The sequence below is a fragment of the Ischnura elegans genome, chromosome 1 (genome assembly GCF_921293095.1).
Source record: "Ischnura elegans chromosome 1, ioIscEleg1.1, whole genome shotgun sequence".
Lineage (NCBI taxonomy): Eukaryota > Metazoa > Arthropoda > Insecta > Odonata > Coenagrionidae > Ischnura > Ischnura elegans.
In genome coordinates, this window is record NC_060246.1 from 38,908,173 (window position 1) to 38,923,280 (window position 15,108).

At 36.5% G+C, this 15,108-nt stretch overlaps 1 protein-coding gene and 1 long non-coding RNA gene across 5 annotated transcripts in view; one reads left to right on the plus strand and one right to left on the minus strand.

The window, feature by feature from the left end:
- The window catches only part of LOC124158991 (cyclin-G-associated kinase), a 47,576-nt gene that overhangs the window by 29,883 nt on the left and 2,585 nt on the right, over positions 1–15,108 (minus strand). For all 4 annotated transcript variants that reach the window (XM_046534463.1, XM_046534471.1, XM_046534481.1 and 1 more), the window contains exons 5-8: positions 12,772–12,911; positions 9,540–9,665; positions 2,775–3,000; positions 496–639 (exon numbers count right to left, since the gene is read on the minus strand). In XM_046534463.1, coding sequence (XP_046390419.1) covers positions 496–639; positions 2,775–3,000; positions 9,540–9,665; positions 12,772–12,911 — 636 coding nt within the window. The remainder of the gene's footprint in view (positions 1–495; positions 640–2,774; positions 3,001–9,539; positions 9,666–12,771; positions 12,912–15,108) is intronic.
- On the plus strand, positions 1,014–6,516 carry LOC124159036. The gene is made up of 4 exons (XR_006864897.1): positions 1,014–1,109; positions 1,215–1,264; positions 1,374–1,518; positions 6,037–6,516. It is a non-coding gene; the product is annotated as an uncharacterized LOC124159036 (long non-coding RNA).

Here is a 15,108-nt window from a genome sequence, read left to right on the forward strand (position 1 = left end):
TGCCATTAAAAATAATTTCTGACCCGCCCTGATTTTGGACCCAAAATTTAAAACCTATACACAATGGTATTGACAATGACCAGAACCAAGCTGAAAATTTCAATGACCTGCCAACCTCATGCTTACTATGAATAAACTCACAACAGAGGTATTTTTATTACAGCATTTGTCAAACTCAAGGGTGAGGTGGCCAAGACCTCTCTCAATTAGAAGACAACACAGACAAAAGCTAACAATGTGAACGGCTCATGTGCTTTTTTATCTCATAAAGCTGCCCCTCCAATATGATGGAAAATTAGAGCCCTACTGTAATAAAAAATTTCACCATCTAGGTGTGGTATGACTATATATCGTTGATCCATATCCAGCTGAAAGTAGAGAGAATTAATGGAAAAGTTTGAGTTCTTCCATCATTCCCTTGCAACTTCCATGAATCATGCATTAAGCATGAATGGATGCATGATTTATGCACAGCAATACAACTTTACTAAGTACCTGGACTAGTGGTGTCAATACGCTTCCCTTCCAGTTTTAATGGTTCCCTCTGAGATATGCCATGTGTCTCAGCAATGGCAGCCAACCGCTCCAGGATATCAGCAACTGTCATTCTTTGGGCAGGATTAACCTTAAGGGCTCCACCTAATGATATTTTTAAAATTGACAATCATTAGCTAACCCTTAAAAACTTCCGAATGAATAAATAAGTTTATACATGAGACAAAAGGGGTAAATAATTTACAAATCTATAAATGCATCAATGGTTATACCATATAACAGACTGGATAAACACTTGCTAATGGCACAGAAATTATATGCACTCAAGTTTCGATATGTTATGACAAAAAAATTTATTTTGACACAAAAAATGAAAAAATAAAATGTTATTACACCACATCCCTTTTGCAATCCAGCATTTTTTTTACTCATATTCAATTTCAGAAATATATTTTTAAAGTATTGATCGCGGTTGCTATGAAAGAAGTAAATATCAATTTTTCAGGGTGAACAAACAAACTACATACCAGCTTTGATAATTCATAACATTGAACAAGGCACCTTGATGAAACCAAATTATAATATAAGAGAGATACATCTTTGTTATAAATAGTGTAAGTTACAATCACAAACATGTCCTTCAAAAAAAGAGCTGTTACACTTTTCATAATAAAGGGGCAAAACAGAACTGGGGTGTTGTACAGTTTCTTTCTTTACAGCACGGTTATCCACAAGCCCACACCTTTACCAATGTGTAATTAACTATAAGGTCAGCAAAGTATTTTAATTTGTACCAACCAAAGTGAATGTTATCGGTAGGTACTTCTTGGCTGAAGGTAAATAACCATTGCTGAATTGTCACCTTTCCATTCTCCCAGTTCCCTGCGGCCACAGAAACAGCAATAAAATTGGAGTATACATCTATGATGCAACCTGAATTTAACAATAGTCCCAAAGGATCACAAGAGGAGAAAGCTCACGTCTAGTATACAAATCAATTTGCTCAAATGCCCTCAAAAACAGGTACTTCTTTCATCAAAAATATTAGAAAACTATAATATGTATTTGATTTCCTTGAATTTTATCTAATGAAATACAGGATTAAACAAGGAAAATTAAAGCACTGAAGGAACAAGTGACTTTGTACGCAGTCACGCGCACGGGTGCAAAGTTAAATACACCAAAGGATGAAGTTCGCCGTGAAAAAATATTTGGCTCAGCCGGGATTCGAACCCGGATCTCCCGATTGCCACATGTGCCACAGTGTGGACTTGTGACGTCAACATCTTGTTCGGTAAAACCCATCCCGAAGTTCGCTCTGAGAAGATGGCTTGGTGGTGTAACTGGCAGCACGCCTGACCGGCAATCGGGAGATTTCATCGCCACATGTGCCACAGTGTGGACTTGTGACGTCAACATCTTGTTCGGTAAAACCCATCTCGAAGTTCGCTCTGAGAAGATGGCTTGGTGGTGTAACTGGCAGCACGCCTGACCGGCAATCGGGAGATCCGGGTTCGAATCCCGGCTAAGCCAAATATTTTTTCACGGCGAACTTCATCCTTTGGTGTATTTAAGGAAAATTAAGTTAAAATTATTTTCCGCACATTTATTTTCATTACTAAATTATTCACAATCAAACTCAATTTCAGTTAATTCTGCACTAAAACACTAAAAAATACACCAGATATGCTCATAGACAACCGCACTTAGTGTATCCCACAAAAAAATCATCAATCTTGCATGACAGTTTGTGGCAATGTTTGGGCGAAAATTTAGGGACTAGATCCAGGGAGAATTTTACGCAGGAATTCATTGTAACAGCCTACACTTACCGACCAAATCTTGAATCCTTCAGTCATTACCAATCTCCTCAAAGAACTATAGCAAAGAAAGACAACCACATGCACTCCTTCTCCTAAAGAAAACATTCCACCAAGACAAAAGGTAGTACAAGTTGCTATCAATTTCCACTAATCACAACTCTTGTCCCTGAAGATTTCAGCAAAGTAAGGCCACAAAATTCCAGTCTTTTAGCATTTCAGCTTATGAAAAACAATAAAGCCTTCCAGAAACAATAAGAGCTAATAATTTTGTCAATGAAAAAATCATGTTTTATTACACAGGTATTTCTTTAAAATAGTTTTTTTGTAAATATACATACTGGAAAAGTTAACAAACATTTGAAGTAAAAACTGCAAACAAGGTAGCATCAAATGGTGGTTATATTAAGCACACAATTTAAAGCAATAAAACAGCTTGTGAAAATAATATAAACTCACGTATAATCTCATGGTACCAAATGTATTTCCCATCATTAGGAGGTATGGTGTAATTTCCATTCATTATCCTCAACTTAGCAGAATCTTCAAAGGGATGCTTCACAAAGCAAATCATGTACAAAATACAGCCTAAAGCCCATATATCTGCAGCAACAGTAATTGGATAATTACTCCAAGTATCAACCATTTCAGGAGCTCTATACATAGGAGTTGTAAAACGAGACATCTGCAAAAATAGAAGGTAAAAGTTATATTCAAGGGTACATGTTAAAAATTTGGAGATTTTCATGCCTAATAAGAAGATGAAAAAGATGTAATTGCTACATTTTACATATTCAGCTTTTTAAGAGTAGTAGGGGCAAAAAAAAAACAATTTCATGCCCTTAAAAAATTGAAGTGACTAACATTTTAACTCATTAAAATTAATACCTCATCATTTTATCTCATTGCAATAATATTACCTCATATTATACCAGAAAAGAAAAATCAAAAGAGAGTGAAAAAAAAAGAGTGACACCGTACACAATTCACTGGTATGACAGGATATGAAATGTGATGAAATTTCATAACACAAGCAGCTATAGGATGGGTTGGGTCCAGAGTAATGGGAAATGAAAATCAATTCTTTCTGGAACAGATTTACACAGAGAAAAACTTGGAATGAAACAAATGCATAACCAAATTGCTAATAAAATTCTGTTACAGAGGCAAAAAAAATCATTTCAGTTCCTAATTAGGTTCAAAATGATTTGGGATAAATTACATGCACAAGGATTATAACTAGGGATGGGTCGAATAGTAGATTTCTCGAATTCGAATATCAAATCATTGCTCGAATATTCGAATACCTCGAATTTCGAATACTAAATGATGAATGTGAAAATGTTTGACTAGGTCGCCTATGCAGCAGGAAACCCAAGATTTTGGTGAGTAATTGTGATTGCCTTTAAAGGATTCAAACAGGAATTTAGCTGATTAATGGAATATTTTAATTTTATGTAAACAATAGGGTAGTTTCATTCATTAAAGAAAACGAAAGGCATTGATTGTGATTCGTTACCCACCATTGAGGTATTCATAATATACAAATTATTTGGTTCTAGAAATACCGGTTTAGACCAATGGCAATGGTCAATTTTATCCTCATTTGAAAAAGGCCAGATTAGCGCCCATGCGATGCCACTCCGCGTGACATCACAGGGACCTAGTTTCTACACGAGAGGATAGGAGTTTTACATCGTCTGAGGTTACCAATGCATGCATGAGGCACAGAGCTCAGGGAAACATGTCTTAATAACCACCTATTTAAACTGGCTAAGGTCGGAAAGTTTTCTTCGTTTGATAAGGTATTAATAATCCTTATTTAAGCCAAGCGCTACCAGCTAGCATGGTACTCGGCTACTTGCTAGCATCCTGAGTCGTATTAGCGCTCAGAGCCTCGCCCCAAGGTCACCTCACTTGCGGCAGAGGGAACCAGAATGGCGTCACACGGAGATTTCCTGGCATTCATAACTATCCGTCGCGTTTTCGCGCGCTTGAAAATTTTCATTTTTAATTTAAACGCGAAAAATAGATATCGTCTTATAGAAATCTAAAAGCGTTAAATACGTACTCCAGGAGTATTAATATTTCGATTGAGGCTATAAAAAATAGTAGGAGAGCACCGTATTTGAGCATTACGCCAAAATGCTAAGCCTCCGTCGTATTTCTTCGTCTTTCCGGCATTTATTTTCCTGCGTAAAATGCTTAAATAAAGTCAGAAATATGTCGTGTTTGGTCTTATTCTTTCTCAAATTACGCGCATATTACTAATATTTCAATCCAATAAAAGTGTAATATCAAATGCCGAAAGTCATTGTTAGACAACTTTTGGGCTAGTAGATGACTCATGCAGCAGTTGACCTCCAGAAATGGGGAACTTCGAAGCAGGTAATCAGAAAAAGGCCAGAGGGTGAGTAGAGGGGGGGGGGGGGCGTGAGACACGTTTTTATTGTTCTCGTGTAACTTGATATTTTTTTCGAAGCTAAGGTCTTCGTAATACAATCCCTGCGCGAGCTGGGATCTTTTGTTTGATTTCGGATAGGAAATCGTCAGAGTGGGAGAGGCGAATGCTGAACGGAGGGGGATAGCAGATCGTGGGAAATGCGCCAATGTCACTATCCCACGGCACTGAGTTTCTCCCTATGGTGGTTTCATCTCCTGGGGAAGATTCAAAAGTGCCTGTAGTTATTAGCCACAAAGTGCACATGGTAAATACCTCGTCTTATTTTTATCAAAAGATGGATGCGGGAAAATGGTCAGTGGGGGAGAAAGAGTGAAGGGTGAAACGCGATTCTATTATTTTCCGGTAACTTGATATTTTTTCAAGCCAGGTCTTCATAATACGATCCCTGCACGAGCTGGGACCTTTTTTTTTATTTCGGAGAAGAGGAAATCGTCAGATTGGGTGGGGTGAATGCTGAATGGAGGGGATAGCGGATCGTGGGAAATGCGCCAATGTTGCTATCCCACGGCACTGAGGTTCTCCAGATGGGGGACACCTGGGATTTTCGGATTTTTTTCACCCGATCAATTTCGGTTCCCCACGTCGAACTCTTTTCACCGCTCTAACCCGCGAATTTGATGTAGTTCGTCAGCTTGCCTAAAACAGCGCTGCGTGCACCAAACGACTAGAGTTCTCCTCATTTTTCCGAGTCAACTACCACCGACGTGCGAGCGACAGTGTATGACGCGAAGTTCAAAGTATTCGAGGTATTCGAGACGGTACCTTTGGCATAACTATTCGAGATCTCGAATATTGAATACTTTCTCGTATTCGAGTATTCGCGGATACTATTCGCACATCTCTAATTATAACATCAAATACATTTTTGAGACTAATAGAACAAAGTATGCCATATGCAATTTGCATGAAATGCCTTCTTTTGAAAGCAAATATCCCCAAGTAAAGTTTCATCAGAAGCATTATGTAACTATTAAACTTACATAGACATAATGCTTTTCTAGCAATATATTTTAAATTTACCAAAGCAACTGTAGCTTCAAACCTTGAATGTCTCCTTATTATGCACGCCCTCAGTAAAAAGGACAGGAAATGGAAAAAATAAAGGAATATGTACATAATTTCACTGCACCACATTTTGGAAAACTTAAGACCTTAGAGTTAATTCCCAATTATTCGGGCTAACAATGTGAAGAGGCAACACGAATGATTGGATAACGTCGATAATCCAGACTTTCACTTTTATGTATTTCTTACCAGGAGGTTGACCAAAATTGAAGTAAGACAGTGAACGAAGATACTGAACAGCTAACAATGAGAAAAAAGATTTCCGTACACCGCACACAGGATAAGTATATCCCACTCCACAGCATTCATCATTTTGTACGTCCAAACGTGCATAGATCAAATGCATTGTGTGAATGCATACCCCAGCAAAAAAAGGTTTGCACGAAGAGGATTAATGGGTAGGTGCAGTATATTCTGAGATATGTTTTACCTCAGAGTGTGTAAAGAGGTGTGCCTACTCGGCAGGATGTCAAACTGCAGAAGTTGTGTGACTAACATAACAAATTTTCCAGAGAAAACAATGAAAAGGACATGTCGGATGCAACCGGAAGTAGCACTGCAAGCTTCGGGAGCATGAGATGCACCTATGTACAAACTTTGGTCGCAATCCATGCCACCGCATGGAAACGCTTTACAAACACACATTCTCTTTTACAAAGATATTGTTGATAATTTATGTAGATAAAAAAGGCATAATTATTATTATCAATGCAATAGTATGTTATTTCAGATTGCTTCAAGGACTTGTTGAGGGCTTTTTTCACCCGACTGCATACCATTTTAGCAGAGATAATGCCAATGTATTCATGTTCCTGCTGCTCCATATACTCCAGCAAACTGTCTACCCAGGCAAGCGTCTGGCTGTGACTCATGCGATATCTACTTCCTTCATCTCTGCTTCCACTTCCCTCACTATATTCACTTCCACTACTACCTTCCTCTTCATTTTGACCTTGACTGGTCATGGCGTAAACGTTCCTGAGTGTAACAAAATCTCCAGTTCCCTTGGGCTGTATTCAATGGCATGCAAGGCCAAGGCAATTATTGTGTTTTTTGCAATATGGAAAATACATTTTTAATTTACATTTAAATGAAAATTCATTTCACAAATTCTTAATTAACGACTGTATATACATCAAAGGAATCTTCTTACATTAAAATACATACATACATATACGCACGAATCTGAGACGAGCACGAAGACTAACACAATTGTGATACAAACATATTCCTCCCCTTTTTAGGAACACAACAAGGGAAAAAAATTAAATTTGGAAAAGAATTATTGAACATTTCAGACTATAGACCCTAACTTTTTTGCCCAAAATATCCTAAAATAATTAATGACACAGCCTATATCATAGCCTCATTTTTTATTTTATTATTAAAGAAGGTAATACTTATATCAGAGCTCAAATACTACAGGAACTAATTAGGCAACCTGATCATCATCGTCAAGGCATAAAATAAGGCATGGCAGAAATATTTATTTGCAATTTCACAGTTTTCAAAGATTTTTTACCGTTTCTTTATTTTTTACTGGAAACAAGTCTATTTTTACTAACAAGTCATTTATGTTCAGTCTGCAATCCACTGATTTCCAATGAATGCTTGAAAAAATTCTAAGCACGTGCTGTAATCTAATCCCGGTCATGCTTTTCTTTCTTGTCTAAAATAATGTCATTACACCTTCGCTATTACACAAAGCACTTACAAAGCTAATCTCCATGCTGAAAGGATTACTGGTAATTAATGTACAACACATAAAAGAAAACACTTCGCTCAATCATTTAATTAGTGTAACACTTTGATTTAATGAGGAGGTAACCTTGTGCCTAATTTATGATGTTAATCTCTATGCTCCAGTCTCAATACATTTACGTTATTTTTCAGACAAGAAAAATTTTAGCTACAGAGGTTATAGCACTTCTTCTATTTATTATCTTTTAAGGCTACACCAATGGTCACTGGGTATTCTTGCCTTCACCCCTATGGCTGAAAGTATGGGGTCGAGGTCTGCCTCCTCCTTTATTTTCTAAATTCTGGGCTATATGGTTTATTTTTTCGATCTCCTGTCTGATTCCTGCTGGCTTCTCTATAAATAACTGAATCCTCTTTCGTCACCTTGATGCAGCCTAGTCTCCACCTCGTGCCATATTTATTTTTCAACTTTCTTCCTTTTCTCCTTTGCATGGCTTTTATTTTATCTAATCTCCTTCACTTATCTGTCCTGACTTCCCCCATCACTTATTGTTACTTGTTTATTATTTTGCATCGTCCTGAACTCCTCCAATGTAAATATTGATTTATTTTAGGCATCCTCAGTTATTTATTGTTATACGCTATTTTATTATGCTTAATTTACTATTATTTTAAATGGTGATTTTTATTTATGGTAGTGCGGTTACAGTGCATTGCAATCATGACACTTCTTTTATTTTAGCAAAGAAATTTTGCCCACAAAGTACTTATGAGAAATAATTTTTAAGTACACTCCGAGATATTCAAATCGTGAAATTAATTCAGAGTCACGTTTGAAGTATCATTTCCTTTTTAAAACTTATCTTAATCCATCATATTTCCCAGCATGTGCCAATGCTCCAGACACATAATAAATTTACACAGCAATAACTTACGGCTGCTAACAGAGATTGCAAAGCCACGTTTGACCAGTTGGACATTAAACAGAATGACAGTTGTAAACATAGAGCACAACAAAAAAGTGATGAAAAAAGGGACGGTGGAATGACTGTACAGGCGGTCCTCCACTTTCGTACACTCAACTTTCGTACAATTCGCACTTTCGTACGTTCAAAATTGACACCTTTTACTTGACTTTCGTACGCTAAATTAGGACGTTGGTCTGTAATTTTTTTAAATTCCCGCAGTGTTTAATGCGCATCCCAACATTCAATTGTTTTAAATGGCAGTATATGCGAATAATACGAACGTATACAATGAAGGTAATTGTTGGTAATTGACTAATCTAGGTGATTTATTTGGGAGAGAGACTGCCTGTTATGGGCTCCTTCATCAAGAGAAGAAGAAAGCCTTCTTTGGAGAGATTTTTCAAAAAAGTTGACTAGACATCATCAAATAGCTTTTAATAAAACTAGTAAGATCTGCGTATTTTCGAAAGAAATTAGATGATTTGAGGAATTTTATTATCATATTATTAAAATTTAGTGAATTGAAATAAAATCCGTGAAAAAAAAAGGTTTTAGTATGTATATTCCGCTCTTTTGGAACGAAACCCCTAATTAGTATGGAAGTCAATGGCTCGACTTTCGTACATTCGACTTTCGTACAAGTTTTCGGGAACGCATTGTGTGCGAAAGTCGGGGACTGCCTGTATTTAAGAAAAAAGTCAGTCAAGCAAATATTTTTCAGCAGAGATGGCAAGTGAAATGAAAGGAAAATGTTTCATTTTGAGGGAAACGAACATAAGAGGCATGGGTTTAGTTTCGTTCCCACGGGAAATCAAAACCACCGAGGAGTTTAGTTCCCGGGACGAAACTTTACTCCCAGGAAAGAAACAAAATTACTCGAAACTACACTGCTCATGGTCAAGTTTTGATCCCAGAGATTGAGTGGAGGGGAGAACTCTTTGCAGATTCCAAGCAGGGACTATTTTCTACAGGGGGTAAAACATCAATCTCGAATCATAATGATTTTGCTAAACAAAAATAAAATACCTCATCTTCCAGACAAGATCTCTGATTGGCAGACCAGGATGCATCTGGACAAAAAGTTTTAAGAGTAGCACTGCCAAAGTCACAAAGTTTTATAGTACCATCGGCTCCAATCAGCAAATTTTCAATCTGTAAGGAAGAAAAAATATATATATGCCAAGAGAGGCCAAAAAAAATGAAGGCACAAATAAAATAAACACTCACACGTGTCGTTTCAAATTTTTGACAGTGTCACATTCTTCCGTCTCGGAGCATGTGCTTCAGTATTGGGAAAAGACAGAGTCAAATGTCCCAACCTTATATAAGCATGTTTATTAAAAAAAAAAGAAATTATTTTTCTGTAACTCCTTCTGACCCTAAAGTGAAAAATTAAAATATGGAGTTTACAGGAGAGTTCGCTCTAATTTTTGATGGTCTGTGTCCCATTCAAAATTGGGGTGAACCCTCCCCCGAAGGCTCCATCTTTTTATTTTTATATTTTACTATTTAATGAAGTATTTTGTGAGCCCACTCCAGGGCAAGAATAAGTTTTATTAATAATGGCTAGTAACTCCCATGCATGCGAAAGTATGAAAAAAGAAGTAATGACCAAAGAGAAAAAAAAAGATACTCCAGAAGTAAAAGATGACATTTAATACAAATAGAGTACATTACGGTTAATTGGGACACATTGGGCAGGCACACTTTGCCCCATTTAAGCGGCTGGCCCAATTAGGCGAACTATCCCATGTATGGGCATAAACGAACGTTGAAATGATTGAAAGAAGATGAAAGAATGTTTATAATACAAACAATGTTCATTAAACTTAATTTTCTTAATAAATCAGTGAGAATGGTTTACTATTAACACTCATGCGACGCTGGATGAATGTCTATTATTGTCCTATTTAAGAAAAATTCACGGCTATTAGTTAAGAAAATGTGATTCCTAAATCTTTCATGCATTTATAATCTTCTGCATTCTCGTCATCCTTGTGCCATGAACAAAGTCAGCACAGACATACAATGGCAGCATCGGGTGACTTTCGTTGCCCTCTTGCATGAAGAAGAGTCGTAGCCCTTCAATGAACATTCTTGCATCCTGAGATCTCATTAGGCTATGCTGAGGTGTGATTTCATCTCCATCTATATCCTCATCTTCAGCTTCACCTTGTTGCCTATATAACATGGTTTCAATAATATCATCTTCACAGTTTTCATTGGTGCCGTTGAAGTTCATTTTGCATTCGATATTATTGAAATCTTCATGGCTTCTTACTTGGTGCAGTTTCGAGTTGAATTCACTTCCAGGTTCTCATGGAATGTTGAAAACTGAATTGGAATGTCTGAAACCTCAATGAAAACAATAATTTTGAATTGCTTAGCAGGTGACATCACACCAGCTTCCAACCAGAAGCATTATCGCATCCAGAATGTTCACCTTTGAACTTGCTTTGCTGGTGGTGGATGTCGATGTCAGAAGATTATCTTCTATGCATTCCAGAATATAATCTACTAATTTCCCATGGTAAAGTGCTTTCAAATTTTTAATAATCCCCATATCCATTGGTTGCACAATGGATGTTGTGTTTGGAGGCAGAAATTTCTATTCTCAGAGAAATTTTTTAACTCACTTGAGTAATTAGGATGCATCGTAAAACTATCAAATACAAGAAGGACCTTTCTTGATTTTCCTGCATATTCCTTATCCTAACTGATCAACCATTGCACAAAGAGGCCTGCAGTCATCCAAGCATTGCCATTGGCGAGGTACTCCACTAGTAAACTGCTTATTCTTAACCCTTTAAAGCATTGAGGCTTAGTACTTTTTTTCAATAACCAGAAGTTTTTTTTTCTCTGTTCCCAAAACATTAGTACAACACAAAACAGTGATGCGATTCATCGCTTTTTTGGAACCTACATAACTGTAAAGAAGAGAGCAATTTGGTGTTGCTGGGTAATCATTTCCGTTTCATCGGTGTTGTAAATGTCATCAGCACAAAAATTCTGGATCAACCTGGGCAATTTGTTCTACTTCCACTCCTCTGCACTTACAACATCTTCCAATGGCAATTGCTTAGTTGAATAGTTGAAAGGAGGAGAGGGTATAGACCACATGAGTCAGTTTAATTTTGTGCAACATGTTGCACACAAAAAGATCTCAGTAAGCTACACTGTTCATCTCGACCAGTCTCCCATCTGCTTGGCATCGGCCAGTTATCCCTAGAAATTGGCTCATACCCACTCATAAACCCTCACCACTATGTATCATCTATAGCTCAACTACTGCCACAGGAGTCCTCTCCACTTAAAAGCAACACCAAGTTGTATGAAGTCTCATGGCCGGGCAATGGAATCCAAATCGTCTAAAGATTAGTATAACACCAAGAACTTTAAGAATAATGTAAGAATAGGTAATCTTGTGAAAAATAAGACTAAATTAAAGGAGGAGAATATTTAAAAACTGTATTCTGACACAAAAAAATTTTAATTTTGTCGCGAGTCAATGTTGCAGATTCATGGCCCAATAGGACATGCTGTCCCAGTTAAGCGAAGGAAACTCTAGGATATTCTTCTATTGGTTTCTGTTTTTCATGATTTGCCCCAATTAAGCGGCTGTACCAAATAACTGATGGACCCATTAACTGGAATCAACTGTATCATCCTTTGCATCTATACAAATGCAGTTTTTCAGTGCCAAATCCATTTTTAAAATCTGAACTTTATAATCAATTTTCTCCTCAATAACCATCAAAACTGTGTAGGAGGTGATATGAAGTTTTGGGATTAGTAAAAAGTGTAAAATAATTCAATAACTCTAAGCAAGACGAAGCAAGTTAACAAAAAGTGTGCAAAAAAGGTACCAAGCTGGGCAGAGTGAAGAACATAAATGTAATTAAAATCTGATGCATATTCAGTCTGAATTCACTGAAGGATAAAACCAACTTAGTATGCCTATAGATTATCATTATTTACTTCCCAACATTACTCATGATTAATTTACTTCACCACATACCACTATTTCCACATCATGTAACACATTAATCTTCCGCCATATGGAAAGGATGAACACAGACATCGATTACAGGTACGTGAAAATTTTTCAATAAAAAGATACATAATTCAATAATTTACTTTCTCAAGAACTGTAGATTTAAGGGTCAGTTATCTAATGCAAATGACCAATGACTTCATTTTTACACAATGGAAAGCTGTCACAAGTAAATAACAGAAAAAGTATAAATATAAAGCATACCTTTAAATCACGATGTATAATTGGAGGTGTCTGATTGTGCATATGCTGCACCGCTTTGCATACTTGCCAAAATACTCGACATATTTCTTCTGGTGTAAGGGGCCCATTTCGTACACGGAGAACATCTACCAAGCTACCACCTGAAATCATGATTAAGATACATAGAAAGTGGCATTACATTTCAGAATAACCAATTCAGTTTTCAGGTAGTCCTCTGTAAAGATCTATGTAGGTAAAGTTTAAATCACTGATAACACAAAAAATCCACGGTGTGAGAGCAAAGGAAAGTAGTTGAAGGACGAGGTGGATGGCACACACGACCAGCATGACATTTCGTAAATAACATTAAGGTACATATATTGTCTAGGCCAACGTGCATATGGTCAGCAACTCATAAGGAAGGGAAAGGTATGCAGCTAGATTTGACAATGTCACCAGAGTTGGCAGGGGGATGAGGTGGTGAGTTGGCTCAGCTATAGGCTCTAGGATTTGCAAGATCCCACCCCACCCTTTCCTGTTAGAAGCTGTCATATGATATCTTTTGCTGTATCAGCTCTATACATAAAAACCTCTGATTAGAAAAAAATTCTCCAAATGAGTGGGAAGAGAAACCTTCAGAGAAATTTTGATTTTTTTTCGACCACAAGCAGCAGCTGAAAAAAGCTAGTTGTTATATTCACAGATAACCAAGACTGCTTGCACAAAAGTTAGTCTCAATTGCCCCAAGAGACTTAAATGGAATTAAATAATATGAACAACAGAAGCTGAAATGACGGAGAAAGACATACACTACCCCAAATTTGTTCTATACACACCATACATTCCACTTTCAATAATTAATAAAATAAATTTCTAAGGAAAACATGAATTTTCATATAAAAATCTGTGATTCCAATTTTACAAAGCAGATAGAATGGATATTGCAATACCATTTTCAGCAAACATGAAAAATAAAGCTGGCAGGAGGCTTCTAACAAGCCAAATGTTAATTATAATTTACCATAATAATGATTTTTCTGAGTTATTTTTAACCAAAGGCCTAATTAATTTAATGATTTTACTTTTAAAAATAACAATTCATCTGCTCCATGGTGTCCACTAAATTCAAAATGAAATTCTAAACATGATGCCATGGTCTCAAGGCTGAAGTAATAAAATTTCCAAGCTGTAAATTTGCCATTTTTATGAAAACAATGTGATTTTTTGCAAGTTTAATGCATGCTCTGAATTTTCCATGCTACATCTATGAAATTATATAGACAAATTTATATAAATGTGAAAGTAAATAAGTGGCTAAACGAAACATTATAATAAGAGCCATCATAGCCATGACCTTGGGAATTTCAAACAAACAAAACTAGAGGAGGGAACCATAAGCGGGTAGAGACCTGAGAGAACTACCATTATGTTCTGCAGAAAAGGTAATGCTACAGTTAAGGCAGAAATTTCATCCCTCCGCCAAGATATGAAATGCTATACATACCTACACTCCCACCTTGGAATAATGACTTATACGAATGGTATTATATGAATGGAATAATACCGGGCTATAATTTTTTCACCAAAAAGTTATTTTTCAATCAATTTTTAAATCTAAGTCACTCATACTCGATAAATCTACCAGATATCACACACATCATCATAAATAAATCTGATGTAACTCATCATCATAATATAAAATCTTTCCTGGACCCAACATACTGATCTCTTGAGCCATACACTAAGTTCCACATGTTACTTACAGAGACAACTCAGTAGTTGAGTAAGAAGGAATACACTCCTTACTCTGTACTATGGGGAGTTTTATTCCCATATCTTACACAGTATAATTTTTTGGGGCTCCTCTCATATCAACTCATTACGCATTTTCAGACTTCAAAAAAAGGCTGTTAGAATCATAGCCCAGAAACCAACCAGATACTCATGCAGACCCTTATTCAAGGAGCTAGGCCTTCTGCCACTGCCTTGCATTTATATAATGATTACTGTGCTGTACATCAAATCTAATATCATAAGCTTTCCCCTTAATAGTGACCATCACTCCCATCACACGAGATGCAAGCATGACATACATTACACTACTACAAGGACAAACTTAAACAAACTGGGCCCAAGGGAATGGGGGTACGACTTTATAATAAACTCCCTGCTGATGTAAAAAATACTAAAAAATGTAATGCTTTTAAAATAAATTAAAAAGGTTCCTTCTTTCATATTCATATTACTCTTTCGAGGAATATTTACATGAGTTAAGGGCTTGATGGAATGTTATACAATGTGATTTTTTTTCCTTTCTTTGTAATGAGTGATTATTATATGTGATATATATGTACACTG